Source organism: Setaria viridis, chromosome 7 (assembly GCF_005286985.2).
Source record: "Setaria viridis chromosome 7, Setaria_viridis_v4.0, whole genome shotgun sequence".
Classification (NCBI taxonomy): Eukaryota; Viridiplantae; Streptophyta; class Magnoliopsida; order Poales; family Poaceae; genus Setaria; species Setaria viridis.
Genome location: NC_048269.2, coordinates 33,380,217 through 33,406,605, shown reverse-complemented (window position 1 = coordinate 33,406,605; position 26,389 = coordinate 33,380,217). Strand labels below are relative to the sequence as shown.

The following is a 26,389-nucleotide window of genomic DNA, read 5'->3' as shown; positions in this document are numbered from 1 at the left end:
CCTCGCGCGCTCCCCCAGCTCCTCCAGCTCCGGCGTGGCGCAGCAGGTGGGCGGGCGGCGGTGCAGCCAGCAGGGAGCAGGTGCGGCGCCGCGCAGCAGGCGGGCAGACGGCGATGCGTCACGGCGCAGCCAGCAGGGGAGCAGCTGCGGCGCGGCGCGGCAGGGCCAGCAGGGGACGGCAGCAGGCAGCACGCTCGGCAGCAGGATGAGCGGCAGCGACTCTTTCCTTCTATCTCTTCTATTTCCTTCTATCGCTTCAATTGCGATTAATTGATCTGAGATTTAACGGAGATGTTAAATTTTGCCGGATGGCAGTTTTGAGGCTAGGGAAGAGGAATGCCAAGAAGTCAAAAACAAAGAAAAAGATAAATTGAGAGATGACAGGTGGGGTCATAAGTAATTGTTTTATCAAAATTTATGTTTTACAAACTTTAAAAAATATTGACAAAATCATCTTCTGTATATACTCATGAATCAAGTGAGCTCATGCTATCATGAGCTATACGAGCATACAAGTCATTTTACACTCAGAACAGATAATTCATTACAAATAATCAGGATTGCCAAACTCCCTGTTCATCCGACCAGCAGACTACCTCGAGACAATCGATTCTCTACCTAGGAAGTGTCGTTTTGATCCTCATCGCGGGGCAGTTATATATTGTTGGTTTTGTGTTGGCAATCTCTAGCCGAGATGTAACACCTGACGAGGTCACCGGCATATCATCAGATAGTACACTTCACTAGTTATGAAACCCATATATGTGCCAATTTTTTCTCCCTTCTGATAAACTTCACGGCAAAGCTTTTGCCGTCATTTTGAGGGGGAAGAAAGATATTGAGAGTATCTTTGTCACACCATGTAGACCAGACAACAACATGATCGTTTTCCAGCGAACCTTGGCGATCCTAGATTTGACCTAACAAATGGACAGGGGCTCCTCGGCGATATACTAAAGGCGTGCTTGGAACTTTTGACGGACCTTGCCTCGCCTAGCCTGGCAAGGAGAGCAGAGCATCCCGTGCGTTTGGATACCTCACCTGCTGCCTCGATTTCTGCGAAAGCAAGTTTTTTGCTTGCTTCCTCAGGCTAGCCGGATTGGCTCTCCTCCATTGGCAAGCCTTGCCTTGCTCGGCGAGGAGAGGCCAGGCTATAGCTGGCAAGCAAACCAAGCAGCTCCTAACTATGCATCAGTCACCCAAATTCACAAAGACATTATTAATGGAAATTGACATACGGTTCAAGCCTTCATTTTATTTTATTCATTGACTGGGTCACATTTACTCCGCAGCCCCCACAAACAACTCAGTAGAACACGTGTCCACAGTCGACACGATCGAACAACTCCCATAGTCCCATGCATACAGCCATACTCGCTCGGTCATAATTCAACTCTAACTCATCAGGGTTCAAGTCCAAGTGCATTTCTTGGGCGCTTCCGACATGAAAGAGTAGTGACATTTCTCGGGCCTCCAAGTTGTCAATCCACTCCAGGCAGCCAGGGTCTGGCCATGCTTGTACCAGCTCAGAATCGCACAAGAGAAGGTCCTCCAGTTGGTCGCCAAGTAGGTGAGGAGCACATTGTGTCCCATCGGGTCGTCAATGGTGCGCGCCTTGAGACCGTCCCAGCGATCAAACACCGCCTGTCGGGGTGGAAAGAAACACTCCGCCTCAGCAATGATGACCCACGAGCGCCAACGAAAAATCCGAAGAAGTCGGGATAACCTCCGCCGAAGGAGAGAAATGCCGAGTCGGGCATCCTGTATTGGTTCCCCTGAGGCTGAAAGGCGAACCGCACAGACGGATCTTTGTCCAAATACTCCATACCTCTAGGTCAAGATAATATGCGCGAGATGTGAATTTGTAGGAATCGATGAGCATGTGAGTTTGCTGCACAGACGGGCCGGTATCGGAAGAAAATAGAATCCCAGTTCGTCTAGGGAGTCTTTTTACTGCCTAAAACTGCTTCTATGAGCAAGCTTGTCAGTGTACGCTACATTAGGCTGCTTAATGTATCGTCTCCCTTGCCTGTGTAGGAATGGATGAGCATGTCTATATGTGCTCCTCACTTACCCTTGTATGGATAGATGAGCATGTGAGTTCACACAGGTTAGTATCACAAGAGAAATAGAATACAAATTTGTTTAGGCAGTTTTGTGACTTCCTAAAATGCTTTTATGAACAAGCTTGGCAGCCTATGCTACAGCATCCTGCTTTTTTTCATCATCTCCCTTGCCTGTAGTGTACGAATGGATGAGCTTTCCTCACAGATAAGCATCACAAGAAATAGGATACTCCTACCACATCCTAGAATGCTTTTATGAACAAGGTAGCCAGCGTACGCAACAGTAATCTTTTAGTCTATCGTCTCCTGGCAAAATATAAGGGAAGAACGAAAAAAGAAACAGGGTGAGCCTTACACATAAACGGGGAAACGGCTTCAAACTTCAAAGGGTGGGGAAAGAAATTAATTCGCTGGATTAACATAAGTAATCTATCTTCATCTCGTGTTGTTTCGTTATTGGTGCTCATTTCTGCATCGTTATGTACACAACATTAGTGAAGATTCTCTTGCAACGAATTTGCTGGTCTCAACTTCTTCCAACCAGAGCAGATGTACTATACGCTCAAGAACCCTACAGGGCTCACTGTGAATCTCATGGACACGACACGCACACGTTATCGATGTTCAGCTTTATTGCTAACAAGAGGGCAGATAATTTCAGGAGGAAAAAGCATAAGTGCAAAGTGCATAATAAGAAGCACTCTTTTACAACATGTAGGTGAATAAACGTACATGATTCGATGGCCAATAAATACAATGGTAAAATGCCCATATGAAAAGGCATCGGGGCAGCTTCCAGGAGGATATGCTAAGCCTCTGTGTGAGTTGCAGGTTTTGCCAGCTTAGTTTACCAAACTATACGAGCAATTGATCGTCTCGTGGTTTCATGTCTATATTTGCTCCGGCCTTACCTGTGTGGCTGCGTATAACTGTGTACGAATGGATGAGCGTGTGAGTTCGCATATACAAGTATCATAAGAAATAGAATACATGTTTCACCATTGGTGTTCGTTTCAGCATAACTACCCTATTGAGTATCCAACATAAGTAGTGAAGATGTTCTTGCAACAAACTTGCTGATCTCATCAACTTCCAATCAGAGCAGAGGTACATGCTCAAGAAACCTGCAGGCTCACTGTGAATCTCGTGGACAGCAGATGAACACGTTATCAATGTTAAACTTTGCTAAAGAAAAAACAGGAAGACCATTTCAGGGGAAAAAAAAGGTATAGCCAATAAATCCGAAGCTAATAAGGAATATATTAGAGGACCCGTCAGTTTCAAGGGGCAAAGGAGCACTCTTTTAAACTTGTGACGGAATAATGGTACATGATCCAGCGGCCAGGAAAATGGTAAAATGCAGCAATTGCCGAGAAGGATGCTAAGCCTCTGTGTAGGTTGCAGATTTTGCCTGCCTAGTTTACAAGTTACAGATATATCACTAATTCACTATATACAAGCAATTGATCCTCTCCTGGTTTCCTGTCTATATTTGCCCCTCCCTTACCTGTGTAGGAATGGATGAGCATGTGACTTCGCACAGATAATATCCTCCATTTCCTGTCTATATTTGTTTAGAGGGGTCTGTGACTTCCTAGAATGCTTTTATGAACAAGCTTGCCAGCATACGCAACAGTAGCCAGGTGTCGTTTTAAGCACAGCACACAAATATGCCAGCCAAATTTGGGGATCACCCAGTTATGGAGTGTTTGTTTGAGAAATGGGTGACACAGCATCCTCTCATGACATACCAACACTTTCTCACCCATGGTATCTTTGTTTGGTCTGCGGGATGGAGTGATTTAATTCATCACCACCTCGTCCCTCACAAGTCACAATCACATATTAGTATAGACGTGAGGGATTAAGTCAGCGCACTAAACTTCATAGGATGAACTCATGATGGATCACCTTAAAGCTAAACATTCCATTAAATTCTTTGTCGTTCAAAGTTGGGAACAAACATAGGCCAATAGTTATAATTCTAAATCATGAGCTCCATTCAGTGTGCTCCGCATCACTTTGGTTCAAACGAAAATTTTACAGTGATAAAATATATGAACACAAAAGGAGTCAGGCATGGTATCAGGAGGGATTGTTTTTAATAAACATGTACTGTACAGGTCCTCTCCAGCATGTTCTCAGTTATGATCCTCAGTCAGTCCTTAATCGCTCGCATTTGCCAAACCAACCATCTTCAACATGTTCCGGTCCTCCTTGAATCTCTCGAGGACTGTCCCCTTGACAAGCTCCGGTTTCTCATCTTGTGCTCCCCTCATTTGTATTCCCCAACATTCAATGACTTCTGGCCTGAACCTGTTTGTCTTGGAAAGAGGAGGGCTGGTAAACGTGCTACAAGTAAATGAGTGCCCTTGATCGAAATTTGCAGATAAAAAGAGCCCAAAATGATGTGGCTGCCCTCCAAATCCAATGCCATTAGGTATGTTCTCAGAGCTGAAGTTTATAGCACACTGCCAAAATAAGCTAATGATTACTACCATTTATAGTTCTGGAGATGAGTAGTAATACATATGCAGTGAAGAAATAAAATAGAGAAGGTACTTCGAACTGAGCAAGGCATACCCATTGCAAATTTTTGTTTGCTCCTGTAGGGCGGAAAATGGATGCTTGAGGGTATAATTTGAAGAGGAATGTCTTCATGTCACCATAAAAATCACTGTGCCTTTCCCAAGGCTGTGATGCATACCCACCATAAACTGATCCTTCTGTATCTTTAACAATTAGAACAGTCTGCGCATCACCATTCCTGTAAAATGAAAAACATGTCCAAGAATTACATATATAGTTCAAAAGTTATTAATACAAAAGTATAAGCAGTTATAGGACAAGCATAAGGACTCTCATGAATCGTGGCAGTAGGTTGTGAAACTGGCAAGCTTGTGCACATTATTAGAAATTGGAATTGGCTTCAATGTTGCCGGTATGCAAACAAAGAAAAATAACTGAAATCATGTCATGAGGGTGGAACTTAGTTTCATTATGTCATTTCCATACAGAGTAACGCATCTTTGTAATCATGAATGAAGTCAAAGAATGTGGCTTTCACTCAAGCATATCTACAAAATTGAAGAGTACTCACGTTACTTTGCCTAAGAAAGTGTTGAAGCTTTGTCCATGAAGAGAACTATGATACAAAAGCTTCCATTCTTGCACCTCATGTTGGGAAAAGCCACCTCCAATATGCCAGGCATACTCTTTATTTAAAAGAAGCAAATCGGTGGAGATGTTTTCAGGATAGTGAAGTAGTGGTACTTCAAACCCTGGTCTGCCTGCAAACAAACTAAAGTCAGCAAAAGCATGCCATGATATATCATAAGCATTGCAGATACGGATGGCCCTCAACATATGTAAATTAAGATTTCATTTAAACTTCTCAAATACTAATAAACATGCTAAAGGTATAAATGTGCAACTTCAGATAGCATGTGCTGAACTAATCGAGAATTTCTTTCATAATGAACAGGCAATAGTGTGAAATGACATAAGTGATTAAGTGGTGTGTAGGACAAGAATTAGATTTGAAGGTTCATTCAAACAAATGGAGACAAAGCAAATGCTGTCACTCATGCAACACAAGCACAACATGTCCTCCAAGCTATCATGTGTATTCCTGTTCCATCCTTGTCCACAATGGCACAATTGTAACAGGAACTGTCCTAATAACTGAATGCAGTAAATACATAAAAATACTAAGGCAAATCGCATATTATTTCCAGTTGGTGTCTTTTGTTTTGGATTCTAATGCGAAAATTTCGAATTCGCTACAGTTAGCACATTTACTAAATTGACTTGCATATTAAATTGCATTATTGATGGATATATTAAGTTATGTCGGCATCTTCTGACAGTCAGCTACAGCATCGTGTCTGCTGTCTGCATTTGCCAATGAACAAGGTGTAAAAGTATGGAGAATGAGGATGTTTGAGAAAGAGGAGTCAGATGTTTGTAAGAGGCAAAAAACTGTATGCCTCAGGACTATTTGATCTGATCTGGTTTTTGAGACTTAGAAAGTATTGGTTCGATAATGGAACTTCTATCTCTGCTTCTTCTTGTACAAGTTTGAGAGGAACATTCTTAATGCAGTAGAACGCCCCATTTTTCAAGAAAATAGTATAAGTTCTTGAATTGTATGGCTTGTATTTTTCACATTGTTCTGTGCATGAGAAACTTCTGTGAGCACATGCTTATGATGTTCTCCCTAGCACTTCAGCTGTTGAGTAGTGAGTGCAAAAAAAAAAATTGAGAGAAGCGTGCAAAAACTTCAACCCGGTCATCATGTGAATCAGCACTGTGTCAATTCCTAGATGTGAAGACTAATGGGGGCAGCCTGAGGAAAAATTGCCAGTCCTACTCCTACACCATCAGATGGACTGGATATGATCATATGAATTAATTTTAGATAATATATACAATATTTTATTTTATTTTAATGATGGAAATGCTGCGTTTAGGAATACCAGCAGAATTACAAGAATAAGACAGACCTGAATCAGGGGGCATCAACAAATTTCCAAGGAACTTCCTCAATGATGGCAAGAGAGTGCACCAGTTCCTAAAGTCTGATAATGACATAGACTTCTCTGAGACCGCTTCAGCATCCTTCGAAAATACTGCAGAGTTGAGGAATGCTTCAAACGGTCTGTTATTGGAACCTTCCCCAACTTCCTTGTTTTCTTCAAATATAGTTTCATGAATGGACGCCAAGACAGATTCCAAATCAGACCTGGCAGTGCACGAGAGAGGTAAATGCAAGAGTAAATATCAATTGATGCCTAAAACTTGATTAAAAGAACATCAACGACCGTATAAATCATAAGCCTGTTAAAATGAAAAGCATAATTTTTTCCAAATGCAAACAAACTCATCTCTTTCAATTGCACCCAGTGAAAGTACTACCTAAAGTATGCAATGGAAATGCATAGAGGGCCAATGGTAGCAAGAGACCTTTTCCTCATTCATATCACTTGCATTTTGTAGCACATTTGTTTGAGGTAGTTTCAAATTTGAAGCGTTCGACTATCGAACCAGCTTAGCAAAGGACACAATTCACACATGACACATCAATGCATCAGAAGGAAATCATTTATCTCGGGCTGCACCTGGTTAAGACACCATCTCCTGTAACGTCACATAGTTGATAAATGAATTCATCAACCTCGTCTCGAGTTCCCCTTCCATATGTTGCCTACATGTAACAAAGAAAAAAAATTAAACAAGAATACACACAAAGTAGACAAGTTTATAAGATCACAGTGAAACATCTCATTGAATGTCTGAATTAAAGCACTGAAGTGGTCTATGCATGCATATCAGCAATGTATTGAGCAATATTGCATCAATGTCTACAATTTATTCGATCAATTCCACCAACGACTCTCACTTGCAGCAACTAACTGAACAACAGAATGGATCGAATTGAGTCGAGCATTAGAGAAGAGGTACCAACTTTGGAGATGATCAAATCCTCGAATGTGACCCCATCGCTCCCACCACTCTCCTTCGCCACCAACTGGAATAGTCTCTCGCCCAACGAGCCCCGCACCCCATAGTACTCCTGCACGAAGAGAGACACACCCGTCAGAAGCCATCATAAAAATCCAGCAAGATCCAAACCCAATTCGAAGCAATTGGGGGCGAACGCGGTTGCTCACGAGGAAGACAGGGCATGAGATGGCGCGGCCACTGGTCTGCGACTGCGCTGCGAGGGAGCTGAATAGAGTGCGGAGGCTATCCAGCTCCTGCTTCGAGAAGGCCCTGCGAGGAAGCGCGGCAGTGAGATCACCGGAACAAGGCTCGCGAATCTCAGCAGCGATGGAGGTGGCAGCTGTGAGTGTGGTGGTACCTGGAGGCCGTGGTGAAGCGGGAGCTGGAGGCGGACGCCGGTGAAGCCTGTGAGTTTCCCATCGCCGCCGGCAACGTCGACGGCGAGGGCGAGCGCGCTCAGGCTCGGCAACTGCCAATTGAACTCCTCGCGATCCTTTTTTCTTTCCCTTTTTTCGTGTTTTTGTTTTCTCTTTTTTGGGTTCTCACTGTAACCGAACTGGACGACCCCTCGCGCCACCAAGGGACGCCTTCGCTTCATGGGCCTTTCGCTTTCTCGCTTTTCCTCCCTTCTCAGAAGCCGAGGCCCAGGAGATGGCGGCCCAGCTCAAATAATTACAAGGGCCGGCCGCTTCTTGGGCCGGAGGCGGGCCGGGTGTGGCGCGGCGGGGCGCCGACGACGGCGTGCGGCGGTGCGGGCGACGCGCTGGATGCGCTTTCCGGCGAGCAGGAGCAGGTGATCCACACGGCCACATGCCCACATCCATGACAAACAACCATGCATGATCTGTCGCTGGCGGCGTTGGTGGTCCAGACGTCCAGTCCAGTCCTCCAGGTTTCCTCTCTGGTCCTGGCCATGCCGGCTTGCCCACACCGTGTTCGATGAAACTTCGCAGCCGGAAAACCAAGGTAGCCCAGGTGTTCTCGCGGGCAGCAGGTTTATCATGTGGCGGCGATCCACCTAACTCGTGTTTGTGCTTGCCAGTTGCGACTAGATCACCAAGGGATGTCTGCCGGGAGGCGAGCAGCAGACGGCGCGGTTGCCTGACAACTCCATCTGTGCATCTCTGGTCCAGTATCTGTGTCCGATGCTCCGATCCGATGGGACCGCAAGTGATCTGGAGTTCCACGATCTTCTTCCACCGAACGCTCTCGGCCTTTTAGTTCATGCCGAAGTTAAGGTACTAACAAAATTAATTTGTTCAGTTATATTGATTGTGCACTGCTATTGCCACTGTACTGAGCTGTTTGTTTCGTACTGCAAATATTCTCTCTCTATTGGGACTACTAATACTTCTTGCACTGGGGTCCAGATATTAGAGTTCTGAATACTTCCATTCCATGGGCTTATATGCTGTATGCCATGTGGATGTGGTCGTACATACTCATCTTGTACAAGCTCAGCTGTCTGGTACATCCATCAAAATAGTAATTTTAACAAGAAATAAAGTACTAGAATTCACTTCACTTTTATTACGCTGCAGTGCATAAGTTAAGAGGCGGTTCTGTTCCATCATGTATTGATTCTATCCATAGACAGTACTCCTTATTTTCTCGAGTTATTTGTACTTGTGCCATTGAAAGATATCAATGAGATTTTATCACCCACGACAGCACTGGTTGCTGAATTAATTCAAGCTTTCTAGTCAAAGACTTAAACAGCTTCTTCTTTCTTTCTTTTTTATATAGATAGCCGTCTTTACAGCTCTGGCCTCATAAAGGCCGTTGCCCATTTTGAGGAAGATGCCAACTTAACTGCTAGCATTGGACTCACAATCCATAGCCGAAGGTGGGATGGCAGAGGTGCACAGACCTTATAAATGTTGAAGTGATTCTTAGGCTCTGTTTGGAGCCCTCGGACTAAAAATTAGTCCAATGTTTTGATGCCAATTAGGACAACTAAATATGAACTAATTGTAAAACTAATTGCATAAGTTATGTCTAATTGATGAGTAGTATCCATTGATCCTAATTAGTCCATGATTAGCTCATGTTGTGCTACAGTAAACATGGACTAATTATGGTCTAATTAGGATCAATGGATTCTACTCATAAATTAGTTGTGACATGCAATTAGTTTTGCAGTTAGCTCATGTTTAATCATCCTAATTGGCATCCTAACATCGGACTAACCTTTAGTCCGGAGGCTCCAAACAGGGCCTTAGTTCAGTGGAAGGCCTTCAAATTTGTTGAATTTTTAAGTGAACCCGAGATATCGTTTTTATGGTACCACAAAATGTAAGTCAAAAGGTTTCCCAATTCAAGACATCATTGCACTATCAAAAGTTTCAAAAACTTGCCTCAAAAAACAGTTTCAAAAATGTTTATGGACTGTTGCGAATTCTCGATTATTATGTTGATGTCATGGCTCGATCAAGTAATGCAATGTCGATGTTTCATCTTTTTTGGTAATTTACAAACATTTTGAGGAACGATGCCAACTTAACTGCTAGCATTGGACTATCCATGGCTGATGCCAGAGACGCATAGAGCTTATAAATGTTGAAAGAGAGCTTGTAGTTTGCTGAATTTTTAAGCAATGCCAATATCTTGATTAGGGTGCCACAAAATGTAAAACAAACGGTTTCCTAAGGCACTACAAAATCAATAAAGTTCACAAAGTGTCGGCCAACTCTTAGCTGTATCCATAAGTCTTGAAGTCTCAATTAAATATGTTGATGCCATGGTTCAATCAATATTTGCATTGTACATGTTTCATCTTTTCAGTGATTTATACAGTTATGTGTGCATATATTAATTTCTGCCACCAGGATATTGATAACCCTGGTTCAGACTAGTCTGGTGAAATTGACATGTAATTCAAAGCTAGAACATTGAAGTGCTCTGCTTCGGCTGTGGCTGATTTTACTGCATAAGAATTAAAGATCTGACTGTCCTTTACTTGGTTTATTATTATATGTATTTGAACTTAAAGGCATGCAGATGAGAGGTCTCGATGGCAAAATCATTCTCGGGGAATGACATGCCGCCCATATCTACGTATGAGTATGACTAACAGCTCAGGAGTGAGTATCTCACCTTGAGTGGATCCTATTGTGTGTCAGTCTTCACTGTTGATAACTTGACTTGGTCCTGACTGAAGTACAATAGGATCGTGAGGCAGCTCTTTTCGTTTTCGGCCGGATCCATCCAACCAAGTGAGTAGGATCCCTTCTATTGTAATCTCTAATCCGAGTTTATTCTTCTCACTATTGCAAACTATTCTATGAGAAGCTTAAACTAGCATGTTTGCATAATACACTTCCGTCTCTACAATATGTTATGCCTCCTGATCCCTCAATCATGCAGAGAAAGCCTAGATCATGCACAGTGCTAAATAATTGGATTGGACGTTTCCTTCATTGTGTTGCTAGCGCAGAAAATCTCCAGAGTCGGCTAAAGAGTTGCAAATAAAACTTCAGCTGAAATAGTATGTTTTGCTGGTACTTTTCTATTAGGCATGTTTTAGTCTGGTTACTTTGGAATTGTTAAAAGCAATGAGAATTTCTGTACCATTCCTTTTTGGTGCAGAGGGAGGTCTTGACCACGCTCTAGAATATGTGTGTGTTTTGTCATTTATCAACATAGTTACATACTCGAATCGGAATTGCTACTCAGAGTCAACCCTAAGATGCTGTAGACCTGCTTGTCAGATTAAACTGGCAAGAGTAAATCTTCTTTTATTAAACGATTCCGTAAGAGATGGATTTAGTGCTACAGGTTTAGTAGAGTGACTCATAAGCTGATTGTGAGGATGGAAATAAATACTCAACGCGGTTCTAAATGCTTGTTGGTTAGATGTCATTTCACAAGTTGCATCCTTGAGGCACCAAAAGTAAAGCATGGAAGCTCATTGAAGAGCAAACGGCATTGACGGATATAGGCTGCAAAGGCACAGGTAAGTAATATATGCACGGCTCGGCCGGCCTCTCTTCACAGGCTCCATACTTTTAACATTGAGAAAAAAGGCTTTATATTTACCTAAAGTGGCTTTAATATTTAAGGTGAGTCGATTCACATAAGCAGTGGCTCATCGATGCACATTTACTACTTTGCTAGATGGGAGTAGAACCCTTTGATCAGCTGCTGCGGCCATAAATCTCACCATAAAGGAGCATTCAAGGTGCTAAAACTATATGCAGCTGCTGCCAACAGTATGGCGTAAAATTACTCACCGGTACTGCCTGCCAGCAGCTCTGCACTGCACGGTGGAGTCACATACATACATACATACATACATATGTATGTATGTATATGTATGTACACACACACACACACACACACACACACACACACACACACACACACACAGAGAGAGAGAGAGAGAGAGAGAGAGAGAGAGAGAGAGAGATGAAAAGGGTTATCAAAGGAAGAGTAAACCTCAACTGATGGCTAGCTGGAGACAATATTTCCTTCCCTTCATACTTCATAGTTCATGCTTCATGGGTGTCTCTGTTTTACATTTTTACTGCAGCTGCAGGGAGGGCGTGTTGGGGCGGAGTAGAGTAGAGCGGTTTGGTTCCAGCAGCTGAATACAAGTGCTGCAACCTTATGTCATCTTTGTGGAGTAAAACATGATCTTGGAGGACGCCGCATGAATATCGCAGGGCTTCAATTTGTGATCTTCTAGATCACAGTGAGAGAAAGAAGGAGATTTGAAGGAGACAGTAGTCCAGTAGGGAGGAAGAAGAGGAGGACGTGGGGGCTTTGTTGTTTTGCATTAATGCCAAGTAAAGAGAAGCATTGACCTCTCCCCTACTTGACACCCCCTGCCTGCCCTGCCCTATATAACTTCCTAGCCGCTCAACCAGACGCATCAAAGCTCATCTCTTTCGCTGTTCTCATCTCCTCTTCCCATCCTCCAGGCTTGCTTCAGGTATCAGGAGCTCTGTATCTGCTCTGTGTTCTTGTTCATCATTCTTTGTTGATAGGTTGTGGTGTCTGTGATCCTCAGGTGGTGAGAGTGAGCCATGAGCCGGGGCAGCGGTAGCGGGGTGAGGAGCGCGAGGCTGGAGCTGCAGCTGAACCTGTCCCCGCCGGCGGCCGTGGGGATGGAGGTCGGGCAGGACGACAGCGACTCGTCGTCTCCGAGCTCGTGCGTGTCGTCGGACGGGCGGAGCTCGAGCGGCGGCAGCCCCGGGAGCAAGTCCCCCATGGTGATCGGCGCCTGCACCCGCTGCCTCATGTACTGCATGGTGGCCAAGAAGGACTACCCGACCTGCATCAACTGCAAGCAGCCCTGCCTCGTGGACCTCCTGCACGGCGAGGCCGGCGGTGGCGGCGGCAAGCGCAAGTGAAGAAAGGAGCCAAGATTGATGGTGCGCCCGGCCAGTGGATGCTCATACGGACGGTTAGCTCGATCAGGGGGTGGGGGAGTGACTGCCGTTGGATCATCCACTGGACAGGGTTTCCTTCCTTCCTCATTAGCAGGAGGCTAGTTGTAGCAGCTTAGTTTATTTGGATGCTGTTGATTAGGTTGTGTCGTTGTAGGGTACGTGTGGTGGAGACTTATTATGGTTGCGGTGGTGTTTTCAGTTGTAATCTCCCTCCGGTTTAGCTGAAGAAAATTAATATTTGCAATGGAACTTTACCCTTTGCAGATGCAAGAACATTGATCCTGAGCTGTTCTTCTCTCTGTTTCTATTTAAACCTAGCAAGTCGTGGTGTGCAATGATTTAGTGCGGTGCTCTTTGCATCTGTTCTGTTTGGTCCAGCTGGGCTTTGATTTGTGCAGCTGGCCGGAGTGACTGTGGTTTCGGCACTGTTCTCGTGTCAAAGAAGAGGAACGAACTTGAGTCCAGTCCTGCTTCATGAGCGGTTTTGTGCTGCATGGAGTCATGGAGAGATGGCGCGTCGCGTTCAACAACTTTCAACAGGATTATGCAAACGTGTTTGAATACTACTACCCCGTACGTGTCGCGTGCAGTTGATTGATGGTCTGCCAGGTGCAGGCCTTGGTGCCCACTGCAACACGCAGAGGGACACTGAAGAGGACTGAAGCAAATAAGAAGGGCATCATTACTCAATGATGCATGCTGTAGCGGAAGCCAAGCACCTGCGGAACCTGAGCTTACTACTATTAAGGCGCATTAACTTATTACTGGCTGAGCGATGCACCGAATATAATGAAGGGCATAGGAGAAGAAAACAGAGGTCACTTCCAAGTGGACCAGGGATCACTTGCTTGCAGGTAGGGAGAGGATCCTCTGCATTTGCCTACCGAGGCAGCAGAGGCAGAGGGACGTCTTCTTCCTGGACCATCCGGTCAGGATCTAACGCCCCAGATCAATGTTGAATTTCCGATTGGGGGAGAAGAGCCACGGTTTACCGAGCAATAGATGAATTTTCGATGCGAGACTAAACCACGTCGTACGTATTACATTGAAGGTCATGCCCTGTCTCTGTCTCTGACGAGGGTGTCAATCTCCATCTTGTTTAGCGAACGTGAGAGGGAGAGAGAGCTTTGAAATGAATCGAGGCGTACCATCAATATAACATGATCCATCATACGCGCGCGGGCGGCAGGGCAGAAGTAAGAAAGCGGCATGAATGCATGCAGTTGGGAGGAGGGGAGGGAGGAGGGGAGGATCGCCGCGAGTAATGGCGTGCGGTGCGGCTCGACGCGACGCGACGCAATGCCAATGCAGATGCAGCTCGCTCGAAGCGACGGGCGATGGTTGCGTGCTGCGTCACAGGAATTTAGTAGTGGCGGCAGAGGAGAGGAGAGGAGAGCCGCGTAGTAGGAGCCGTACGTACTCCTCCGCGCTAGCCATAGCCAAGAGCCAGCTCGCGCCCATGGATTTAATTCATTTCGGCTCGTCTCTGCGTGCCTGCTTCTGCTTACAAGTGCGCCATCAAGGCGCGCCATAATGTTGCGACCTCAGCTCTGCAGGGAGGAGGCATCCATCTACGTATATACTCGTCTCCTGCGCGCGCGGTTTAAAGCAGCCACCTGCTGAGTTATGCTCTTGTCTCTCGGTCACTCAGTCGTCTCAGGCAGCTCCGTCTCAGTAGCTGGATAGATGCAAGATCCATGGGCTTCTTTGATCCTGCTTCTGACTCCTTCCTGCCAGCTTTTAAGTCATTACTCAAACGTATAAAGAAAAGAAGAAGAAGGCGTTTGACGGTTTGAGGACGGACGGTTATCGAAGAAAACCGCTGATGCCCGATCGTTATGAACGTAGACGCGAGTGGCACACGTACCGATGGCGCTCATGACCTCCTCTTCTCCGTGCCCGCATGGGCGTCCATCGCATTCGCATTCATGCCCAACCACGCCGATGATGATGTCTGTGCATTTCTACGCCACCGCACCCAAAACATCCTCTTGACTCTTGAGAGATGTCATCGAACTCCAACAGAATCCGGCCGTAGGCGCGGTCATGAACTATGGGCTTTGGGCCACGCCCATGCGTAACTCCAAGAGAGAGGAGACTCCTTTCGTCACCTTGGAGGCCCATGAGAGCGGCCCAGCACCCCGCCGTCCAGATTGCATATTTGCGGCCTATAAATGCTTGTTACCAGGCCGAAAAGGGCCCAAAGGCTAGCAACTCTTTCCCAGCCGCACCGAGTGTCGTTCTCACTACTGACAATTCAGTTTCAGCTTGGAACAGATCTAGGTACACCCACATCAGCACAGCCAGCTACAAGCTCCAAGCAGATCTAGACGGTAGCGTACATGTCTTACGTGTGTACCCAGATTATTTTAGATTTCTACCCGCCTCACCAAGTGTCGTGAAAAACTACAGGTGCAGCTTAATGGCTCTGCACACGGCACTGTGGTTGGCAGCTCCGGCCAGCAGTATCTGTAGGGTCGTCGTACACATGCATGCGACGGTGACTGGCCCGGCCTCTACCGAGCGTACGCATACATGCGGGCGACTGAAGCTTCACATGGACCTACAGTGCATCGTACAGCGGGAGATCGTTGCCAATGCCCAGCGCCACGGTTGCCATGCGTACGAAAAGACAATTGGGTACTGTACCTACTGTTAGTGATAGGGTGAAAATGAGCTACTAATGTGTAGAATCTTGTGTGTATACTCACGTTAGCCACTGGACAAGCATCGTCATCAGTATTTATTTTAGACCGCCAGTAGTTCATTTTTAGTGTATTTTTATAGCTTTGTAGTAGGATTTTATATCTCGCACTGTTGGTTGGATGATAATTGGAGTGCGTATGCGCCCGTACGCGTGCATCCACGAAGAAAATGTGGCGGTATTAGGTAGTTTCAGATCAAATCATACAGCCATGTGTGCACTCGCTGTCACTGAAGCCAATAATTTAATTACTAACTAGCCAGTTCCAATAATAGCACGCTCGCCGCGCGCGCTGACGAGGTGAGGAGGGATCGTCTTGAGATCTTTCGTTATCTCAGTAGCATTCGGGAGTAGTTTGCAGCGCCGGCGACAGGCCACGTATATGCCAGGACAGCAAAGCTGATGCTGCGCCGACAATTCTGAAACTCCTTCACATCGTCTGACTCTGAGCTTGGTATCACAGTGAAAAAAAAACACTAGTATATATGTTTTATTCGTGCGGTCAACCATGTATCCATGTGATGCTCACGTGCCTAGGAAAGCATGATCAGGCACGGTGTTCCTTTGGCTGTAAGGATAAGTAAGCAGCTTGTTAATTCTGACGGCCACAACAACAGATCAAACCGACGGCGGTCTACAGTCGTAGCTTCTCCTGTGTTAATTTGCAGATTGCCCCAATCGTGTTGCTACCTACGTATCTCTCGGCAGGCACAAAACGAACAGCCATTTAGCCCGTAAAAAACTTCCTCTTTCATTTACCAATGTAGGTCATCAGACAATCAATAATCCAGGTCATCGGGGCCTCTGAAAGTCTCTGTCTCTGAACACGACTGGTATCATTGCATTCTACTCCATTCAGGCAACAAGGACTCAGCATTTGCGACACTGGATCAACGGATACTATGCTATTGTTGTTTGGTGGAGCTCCCACCGGCGGAAGGAAGATGCCAAGAACGTCGGTTGCGGGCGTGCAGCGTCGTCAAAGTGCTTGGGCGCACGTACCTCTCGGCTCCTTTGTAGGCTTGCCAGAATTTCATGGGGATTGCATGACCAGCGGACGACAGCGCCTCAGCCCTTCCGCATGATTTCCCTGCTACAGGGCTTTTAATTTCCTGCGTATGGTCGCCGTCACGTTTGGCGCCAGTACTCGATATTTTTGGATCTAGTATGAAACTGACCAGCCAGGGCTACTGAGCTACCAGTACCTGCCTTTCTTTGTCTGCTCTTCCCTTCTGGGGAAAATTCGCTCGTTGATGCGAAGCCCTTGGATCATAACTATAAATGTTAGTGGCACTGATACATCCTCCGAATTAGTGTGGAATTTGTAGGGAAACATGGCAATTCAAATCTTTATCCTTCCGATTCCGCTACTTATTACTGTGCAATTTTCTGCAAGAAAAAAGGATGTTATCATTTCCAAGCAGATGGTCGAAAGGTAAAAGAAGTTTGGCCGATATCTTGGTTTTGATCGGCGGGACCACGGGAGTACGGAAGAGAACCGGTACACACAGATCGGGAGAAGGTTGGAAATTGAAGCATAAACACAAATCGGAAAAAGAAAAATGAAAATTGAAGCAATGCGCGCGCATGGCCACGAATTCAAAGTTTCAAACACACCTTTTTTTTTAGAGCTGTTTCAAACACACCTTGCGAATCTTCCATTTTATCTTGTTCGTAAATAAACGTTGGTACTAGCCCTTGTCTCCGCCTATTCCGCATCCACGGATGACGGAACGAGCTTCTAGCCAGGACATCTTCTTTTTTATACTATCCAGCAGGAAGTTTTCATTTTTCTTTTCTTTTTTTTTAAAAAAAGAGAGAGAATGAAATGCTGGGCTGGTCAGTCCAGTTCCAGCCCGCCGTGAAAACATTATTTTCTGAGGACGAAACTGCACCGTGCAGCAATTATGCTATGCGCCAGCAGGATGCCTGTCGAATACTATAAAAACCAAGCAGGCGCATGGATCGACGGTGACCGCACCGGCGATCAGTCTAACTCTCACGCAGTGGTGTGCAGGGGCCGAGCGATCAGAATCATCAGATACATCTCCGCGGCAGGACATGAAAAAAAAACTAGATCAAAATGCGTTGCTATTTCGAACCACGGCAAGATCGAGCCCATACAGTGAACCGCAGCATCTTCCCGCGGTTCGTGCCGTTACGGAGCATGCTCTGCTCGCCGCGCACGCAAAGATTGCCTGCCCTGCCCGGGGTCAGGTGCGTGCCCGGGCGTGCACAGTGACAGCGTGACACAGTCACACAGTGGCCAGCAGCAGTCCGCTCGGAATGAAACATTGCCGCCGCCCCGGTCGCTACTGCATGCGGCTGCTACAGCGACGCGCCGAGTAAGGGGTAACTCGTTGGGGTCGCTGCACCTGCACCCACCAACCAACGGGGCGTGAGCTTTTAATTTACTCTCACCGTGCAAGTGCAATGCAATCGATGGTCGATCCACACCCGGATCCTAGGCTGCTGCTACTGTGCCGCATTTGCAACAAGATTACAGGTAGTTCGTCTCAAAAAAACAAGAGTACAGGTAGCTTATTGCCGTGCCATTCGTGCAGCCGTGCAGGGTCTCTTTCAAATTCCTTCCGTGTATACTTGCTGTTGATGGGCATGCAAATACAGGTTGAATGAAGCTCACTTTCAGTTGCAAAAGGTGGTTACAGTTACAGCATTGATTTTCGTTGCACTAAAGTATACTTCGTCACAATACAATGGCAACGAGGGAGAGGAGAGACCGTCTAGCAGCAACAGCTGTGCTGTTTAGGAGAAGATAAGGAAAGAAATACAAGTCGGTGTTAAGTGTTCCATCCTGATCCGACAGCCTAGAAATCATGCGTTCTCGGCTTCATAATCATTCAGACGAGGGATGTATTAAAAAATATAAAAGCACGAGGCATGGAGTAACTGATAACGCTGGGTGGTCAGTCTGAAATGGAATGCGAGTAATATGCTTTTTGGTGGCCATATTTTTTGCCGTGCAAAAATTTGACCTAGCTACGTCATGTGCTACGTAACACAAGTGCATTGTGTGTACACCAAACAATGGCACGGTCGTCGTCTCTTGTGGCCAATGCTGGCCAGTCCCTGTAATCTCCGTCTAACCAACAGAGCAAGTACGGGCACATGCATGAGCCACGGGCCCATCCCCATGTTCCTCCCTCCCTCCCTCCCTCCCTTAATTGCAGCCTGCCAGCCTCAGCCAGCGTTCAGCTTGACGAGCTCAGCCCGGCCTCCTCTCCTTCCTTCCGACTCCTCAACCACTTCAACACTTCAACTCCCCGTTCTCCCTCTCCTTCTCTCCATCTCCTTCAAGTCGTTCGAGCTCGGGACCATTAATTCTCTCCATTCCATCCATCGTCGCCCCGCTGCATTCCCTCGATCCATCCATCCATCGACCGCCAAGAAATGGGCAAGAAAGGCCTGGCCTCCATCTTCTCCAGACTCATTGTCGACTCCACCCCCTCCTCATCCCCCGCCGCCGGCGCGGCAACCCCGCCGTGGCCGTGGCCGCCTTGCGGGACCAACCCGCAGACCGGCTCCTTCCGCGCCGGCTCCGGCGGCGAGGAGCCCTGCTGCACGACGTCGGCAGCAGCCGGTGCAAGCCGGGGCGGCGCCCCTGCTACGGCCGGGAACAATAAGCTGATGGCCCGCGGGGCGGCGCCCGGCGAAATGTACAAGACGGTCAACTCGGTCTACTTGGACGACCCCGCCGCGGACGTCGACTTCTTCTCCCTCGCCGGCGACGAGGTGGAGGAGGGCGATGAGCTGCTGGACGACGTCGACAGCTTCTCGACCACCACCGCGTCCGAGGAGTGGTCGGAGGCCGTGATCCGCAGCCTCGGGCGCACGTCCACCGACCGCTTCTTCTTCGACCCGGGCCCGTTGCCGGCGTCCAACTCCATCCTCGCGACGGCCGCCCCGTCCCCGGCGGAGGCGAAGACAGCGACAAAGACGAAGACGGTGACGACGCCGCCCGACACAGACGACGACGTCGACGACGCGAAGCCGTGCGCGCCGTCGTCGAAGTCGCTGGCGGAGGGGAGCGTGGCGGTGGCGGTGGACTCGGGCGACCCGTACGGCGACTTCCGCGCGTCCATGGAGGAGATGATGTCCGCGCACGGGCTCCGCGACTGGGCGGCGCTGGAGGAGCTCCTGGCCTGGTACCTCCGGATCAACGGCAAGCAGCACCACCACCTCATCGTGGGCGCCTTCGTGGACCTGCTCCTCGGCCTCGCGTCGTCCTCCCCCTCCGACACCGCCGCCGAGACGAGCACGACCAGCAGCAGCAGCAGTGGCAGCCGCTGCACCACCAGCACGAGCACGAGCACGGCGGCCACTACCACCAGTGCCGCTGGCGACGCAACCACCGCTTCTGCTACAACTTTGACGACCGCAGCAGCTGCGGTGGAGCAATGCGGCGGAGGAAACGAAGCCGCCGCATGTTGCTCCTCGTCGTCGTCCTCGTGCGCCGCCGGGCCCGACGTCCAGGACGACGTGGCGGATGAGGAGGAGGAGGAGAAGGCGATCGAGTAGTGCTGCCACTGCCACCGGTGATGATCGTGCTCGTGCCAGTGGTGCTCCCGGCTCCCGCTGCGGCTAGTGCTCCACTGCGTGCCCCGCAATCGATCGCCTAGCAAATCTCTCGATGCCTTCCTGCCGGTGCCGGTGCTGGTTAGTGTTTTGATGATTAACCAAGCAAATTAACGACAAGACGATTAGTAGTGTTTTTTTTTCTTTTTCTCGAGTTCTTTTATTTTAGTGGTAGCAGGCAGTAGTAGTAGGTGGGAATGGGATCGGCGGAGGAAGGATCCAATGCGATGTGTATGATAGTGCATTAATTGCATGGGAAGCGACGAGCGAAGCAAAGCTCGTTGCTGACAATTCAATACGGCGAGAGCAGCTTAGCTTCAGGAACAATTCATGGAGAGCTCCTTTACTAGTTACTCACATTTGTAGGCGTCACAGTAATCTCAGGCTTATCCTCTTAATGGCCGTTCTTCTCAATCAATCACTCTCACAAGTCACTACTAATCACCGGCTATGCTGACCTCCTCCAAAAAGGGAAAAAAAAAATCACCGGCCCTGTTCACGTCGATCCGAGGCTAGCTAACAAACTGTCTCGTGCTTGATGATACATACAGTAGGCACCGACCGGTAGGTGTGGCGGATCCTCCTCATCCTGAGGGCATACAGCCCCATTTAATAGGCTCACCAGCGAAGGGCGGCATGTGCCTGTATTTATTCGCATGCGTACACCATACATGCAGTACACGGGCAATAGCAGTAGTAGGACGCTGCACAGTAGAAACCCCTGATTAATTAGGCGGCCTTGCGTTGCTGACATGTCACGGTCACCGTCGCCGCCGACCCGCCGTCGCCGTCGACCGGTGAGGCCCGCGCGCGCGTGAGTCCGATCAGACCGACCGGGGGGGCTCGCGTCGATCGGGGGCAGTCGGACCCCCCACCCCTTGTGAATCCTGCTGATCTCTCCATTAAAGCGTGAGCAGTTCGTGTGTGGCCCGGCGCGATCCGTCGTCAATGGATTTTTGCTCCGCTGCTAGCTGCTGGTACGGTCCCGGCGGTCGCCATGGACGCGCCCCAACTTGTAGCGTACGACGTGAAAAGACCGGTGGGCGCGTCGAGCACGTCGGATCGGATCATCGGACGGACCTAGTCATCCCGGGAGTCTGTTAGGGATCCGGTCAAGAGTACCCGCGTCCTTGTCACGGCTAAGCGCTACTACTCATAATTGCTGGTCAATCTGATCCGTAGCTGCCTTGAGAAGACGTATGCGAAACCAGCATTCGACCGGAGAAGACGTATTCCTCAGGCTGTCAGGCACGCCTCCAGCAGTAGGGCGCTAGTGTGGAGTGTTGGTCTGCAGCTCCGACTTGCGATGCCACGATTAGCGCGCAACGACTGACTACTTGCTCCAATATAATCCGCGGCCTAAGATTTTGAGCTCTACTACTCTTTTGTTTAGCCTATAGCCACAGGCCGTCCTCAAAAGGGCCAAGCCGTTTTTGGACGGACTTGGGATCGCACACGCGTGGCCATTCCCGCATGAGAAGCTTCTGAAACCAGGAACGCTGGGCGCCTTTCCGTGGCACGGGGAGCCACGCCTGCTGAGTCGCCCTCGATATGGATCTGACTGCTTCGACTGTACTATTACAATATGTTGCGTGATCCTCAGTGAAGTGCAGGGGGGCTTTTCCCTCGTTTGAAGCCACCCACCCACACCCCAAGTCGTGTTCGCGACCTCCAAGGAGGCTGAATTAGATGTCCGGATTCAGTAAGCTAACTAAGCCCTCGAGCCCTCACCCGTTCCAATTTTTAACCAGGCTCTAGTTCGTCGTGCGGACGGAGCAGCACTGACAAGAAATACTACTAGATCTGATTTGGTTACTCTTGCTTATTTTTAGCATCCGTTATATCGAATGTTTAGATAGTAATTAGGAGTATTAAACATAGACTATTTACAAAATCTATTATATAAGTGAAGGCTAAGCGGTGAGACGAATTTATTAAACCTAATTAGTCCATGATTTGACAATGTGTTGCTACTGTAAACATTTGCTAATGGTGAATTAATTAAGTTTAATAGATTCATGCCGTTTAACCTCCACTTATGTAATGAGTTTTATAACGTGCTTAAAAAAAGCAAAGCATCCAAACGCCCGTACTGGCGCGGTTAGCAGCTGATGACTGACGACTTGACGAGGACCAGCCTCTGGTATAGTTGCATCGGGTTCAGGAGCGCGCATTCAAGAGCGTCGCGCCCAGAAGAAGGGTCAACGGAATCGACCAATGGCTGCTCTTCTTGCCGGTGATCCGATCCGTTCTCTGACCGGCCGGACGCCGTTGTCAGTTTGGGCTCCAACCAACTGCTTGAGCAGGCCAAATTCAATGGGAAGGCCCAGAGGCGATGTATGGGCTTTAGGTGGCCTTACAGCTGCAACTCCGGCCCCGAAGGACTCATCACCCGGCCGGACTCCTCTGCCCTGCACACCTTGCATGATGATTACGTGCGCCTGCAGCTGTACGCATGCACGGCAGGCAAAGGCAAAGCTCAGCATCATGCCCAACTACAGGCAGCTACATCATCATGCGTGCTGTGCTTGCCCAGGAGAGGAGAGGAGAGGAACCCAACGCAACGCAACGCTCGCTCGCCTGAGCTCCTGAAAAGAAAAGCTCCTCCGGGGGCTTGGCTCAAAGCACAAGGACACATGCTACCGCACGCACGCACCTCCTTCCAGAAAGAAAGATCCATGACTCCATGAGCAGTAGCGGCTCAAGTACCCGGGCTGAGATGGAGTACTCCTACACGGCTACACCTGTTCGTATATGGAGCTGTAGTGGTTCATGAGAAATGGCTAAAAATTCCACAAAAAATTGGCATGATTGACCCTTTTTCATGCAACGAGAATGGAATGGTTCTGAAGTGTCTTTGAGGTAGGGGCAGCTTTCTCTTGCTCGGTTGGGTTGGACGACCTTGCCAGTTGCCACAGCTCACGGGTACCTCAAACAACTCTCAAATGATGCGATGCAAGTACCTGGAACAGTTCCACTACAAGTACATAGTACTATATTCACTATACGCTCCAAAAAAAAAAGCACACGCATGTATTCACCGAGTTCCAGTAAAGCTGTGCAGTAGTAAAAGTGTAAAACCAGATAGAGAGCGCGAGGTACGACGCCTGAATGCATTCGGTAACGTTAATGCCCGTCTCAGCGCTCCACCTCCTGAATCGTGATGGGCATATAAAGAGATCTACCGATGCCACGGGCCCTGCGTTCTGTTCCAGCGATGAATGCACATTCAGATGGTTTCAGGCAGTAACTAGTACACGTCGCTGCATCAGGACAGGCAGACACCAGGACGCCATAATTTATTACTTCCAGCCTGTTAACCCAGAGGTACGGTTCAACCATGGTAAAACTTTGGGACTTGGAGGTCTACCTGTAAAACTTTTTCATTACTAGCTCGCTGGAAAATCAAGTGCCATGCGTTAAGCATAAACACCTCGAACATTTCATAGCAAGTTACATTACATATATATAATCAAGAACTAAATAAAGCTGCTGCTGCTACTAAACTAGTACACTTTTTCAGAGACCTTCATCCAAAACCAAAGGCCAGCCGAACAGGCAAACACACTGAAACAAACTAACAAAGCACACTGCAACACCCAGCAAGGCCAGCTAGAGCTATTCCAAGCTAGCAACAAATCCACAAGCACACCGAGCAGAAGCTGAACTACCTGACGGATTACTGGACGGAACACACAAGGACCCGTTGGTACTGATAATGCTGATGAACGAAACTACTACGAGATCCTATCACCACCGGTGACTGTAATTCACTCTGCAGCACACGGGTGGTGCCAGGATCTCGAGACCTCCAGAACAGGAGGTCGCTGACGCCTGATGCTGGTGGAGCGGCGGCGAGCCAGCCAGCTCATCGGCTGGTCAGTAGTGGTAGTGGTAGTCGTATGCGTGGTACGCCGGGTGCGGCGGGGGCGCGGTGAGCTGCGCGCAGACCTCGGCGAAGGCGGCGAGGATGGCGGCGTGGTGGCGCGGCGCGTTGAGGGCCAGCAGGCGGCGGAGCATGCAGCGGAGGTCGTCCCAGCCGCAGAGCCCCATCTCTACCACCATCTGGACCATGCTCTCACGGAAGTCGGCGCGCGGGTCGGAGGACTCCTTCTCCACGGCCACGCCGACGTCCTCCTCCTGGTCCTGTCCTGCCGCGGCGCCCATCTTCTCGTACCTCTTCTTCCTCCTGCCTTGCTGCTGCCTCCTCCTGGACGCCGCCGCGTGCGAGGACGCCGGCGGCGGCGGCGCCTCGGCCGACGCCGCCGTCGGATGCTGCGGCTTGGCGTAGGAGGCGGCGGCGGCCGAGTAGGAGTTGGAGTAGGCGGAGTAGTTGGAGTAGGAGGAGTGGGTGGTGGTGAAGGTGGCGGCGGAGGAGGATGCCGTGGAGGCGGAGGACGGGAAGAAGCCGGAGGAGGAGCGGGAGCTGCTCCGCGGCGGCTGCTGCGGGGGCTTGGGCGAGGGGCGGAGGAAGGAGGGCAGCTGGCTGAGCAGGCGCGAGGTGGCCCGGCGCGGGCGGCAGCCGCACCCGGTGTCGACCACCGCCACGTGGCGCCACCGCCCCACTGGGAACTGTAGGCTCCCGCCCCGCCGCGCCCTGGCCGACGACGACGACATCGTGAGCCGTGAGGTGTGGCTAGCCTGCCTAGCTAGATAGCTCTCCTGCGCATGTGGCTCTGTGCGTTACGGAGATGACGGCGCCGGTGAAGGAAGAAGACTGGACTCCCGCCGTTTTATATGCGCGACGCGATCTGGGTGGAAGTGAAACAAACGGGAGGGGTGGGGCCAGCGAGTCGGGTGTGGGGCCGAGGGCGGTTAATCGGTGGGGTCAAATGAGTGGGCCACGTGATATGCGTAGTGCAGCTGGCGAGTAGTACGTCGTTGAGCTTCTCCTTGTTGTTGTCCTTGGTGGGAGTGGGAGGGCTCGCTCATCATTCCGTTCCTCTGCGGCTTGTCGATGGGTGTTGACTTTGACCGTCCTCGCTCTTGGTCCTGCCAGCGCAATGTCTACATGCATGCATGCTACGCTGCGGCGAGTACGGATACGGTCTGGAAAACAAAATTATATGAAATATAAAAAGGGAGCATGTACGTGAGTACCGCAGGCCAAAGCCCAAAGGTTGCCAAATGCCAAAGCAGATTACTCCAGCGATACTCGTACAGATGAGAGGCTTCAATCTTGTGGGTCCAGCTGCTTCAACAAGCTAGTACGGTCGAATATTTTGTACTCCACGGTGCAGGCTGGGAGCCCACTGCACCTAAATGCCAATGGAGCAACAGAACAGGCAGTCTGTATCATGTAAGCTTGGATTATATAAGCTATAATAATGCGGCTAACTAAACAAAACCACATGTTGCTTTCGGCTTATGAGACCGAGCGCCCCTCAGTCGAATCAAGTTACAGACTGGTGCAAGCGTTACGTGGCAAAATTAAACGATATGCAATTCCTAAAATGCAACTACTACTAGTACTAGTCTGTTGCTTAAAAGCGCCTACAAAGGTAACTGTCACAGGTCACACGTATGCAGCACACGCCGTTCGCATTTCGCAATGCAGTGTGCTGGTTCACGGACGGCACGGTCAGTAATCCATGCGCTGTCATGCGGCCGGCGTACGTCGCCTGAGAGCAGGCGACGGGGCAGGATAGGCCGACCGGACCGCTCGCCGGAGTACTCGACTCGACATATAGTTAACCCGGTCAACACGAGGACAAGGGCGGGTCTAGTTAAGCTTGGGATGAAGCGACGAGAGCTCCATCGGGATCCGGTCGCCCGGCGCGAGGGGCGGATCGGAGCTGGAATCGAATCGCATCCTCTAGCTCTCTGTCTCTGGGAGACTGGGAAGTTGGGAACCTGCGCTGCGCCCCCGAATAATTAGCGTGGTCCTGCGCGCCCGCCATGGATGCCGTCCACGACGGCGCCGGCGCCGGCGCCGGCATGGAAAGGAGCTTGCTATTGCGAGCCGTGCCCGCCTTCAAAGCAGAGCTCGAGCGCGTGCCGGAGACGGAGAGAGCGAGCTCTCTGACTCTCTATAGGCTTTATAGCCTTTTTTGCATGCGCACGCTCGTGCAGTGCCCGTGCCGCGACCAATCATCGCCTACACGTACGCGTACAAGAACGATCGG

The 26,389-nt window shown here is 49.1% G+C and overlaps 4 protein-coding genes across 5 annotated transcripts; 2 read left to right on the top strand and 2 right to left on the bottom strand.

Annotated features, from left to right (window-relative positions):
- Nucleotides 1-3,971: 3,971 nt before the first annotated feature.
- On the bottom strand, nt 3,972-8,089 carry LOC117865358 (uncharacterized). Its single transcript, XM_034749544.2, has 8 exons — nt 7,930-8,089; nt 7,739-7,841; nt 7,534-7,641; nt 7,187-7,272; nt 6,572-6,810; nt 5,167-5,356; nt 4,650-4,833; nt 3,972-4,537 (listed from the first exon to the last, which is right to left on the bottom strand). Exons 1-8 carry the CDS (start codon nt 7,989-7,991, stop codon nt 4,232-4,234), a joined length of 1,278 nt encoding a protein of 425 aa, XP_034605435.1. The 5' UTR covers nt 7,992-8,089; the 3' UTR covers nt 3,972-4,231.
- Nucleotides 8,090-11,985: 3,896 nt separating this feature from the next.
- On the top strand, nt 11,986-13,237 carry LOC117862945 (protein GL2-INTERACTING REPRESSOR 1). Of its 2 annotated transcripts, none has more exons than XM_034746505.2 (2): nt 11,986-12,504; nt 12,560-13,237. In XM_034746505.2, exon 2 carries the CDS (start codon nt 12,599-12,601, stop codon nt 12,923-12,925), a length of 327 nt encoding a protein of 108 aa, XP_034602396.1. In that variant the 5' UTR covers nt 11,986-12,504; nt 12,560-12,598; the 3' UTR covers nt 12,926-13,237. The 2 variants fall into 2 exon arrangements, with proteins under 2 accessions (XP_034602396.1, XP_034602394.1); XM_034746503.2 differs by having other exon boundaries at nt 11,988-12,504; nt 12,583-13,237.
- A 5,542-nt stretch (nt 13,238-18,779) lies between these two features.
- Nucleotides 18,780-20,678, top strand: LOC117862824 (uncharacterized). Its single transcript, XM_034746345.2, has one exon. The coding sequence runs from the start codon at nt 19,080-19,082 to the stop codon at nt 20,205-20,207; it is 1,128 nt and encodes a 375-aa protein (XP_034602236.1). The 5' UTR covers nt 18,780-19,079; the 3' UTR covers nt 20,208-20,678.
- Nucleotides 20,679-23,631: 2,953 nt separating this feature from the next.
- On the bottom strand, nt 23,632-24,976 carry LOC117862969 (uncharacterized). The gene has a single exon (XM_034746528.1). It carries the CDS (start codon nt 24,879-24,881, stop codon nt 24,144-24,146), a length of 738 nt encoding a protein of 245 aa, XP_034602419.1. The 5' UTR covers nt 24,882-24,976; the 3' UTR covers nt 23,632-24,143.
- Between the last annotated feature and the right edge of the window lie 1,413 nt (nt 24,977-26,389).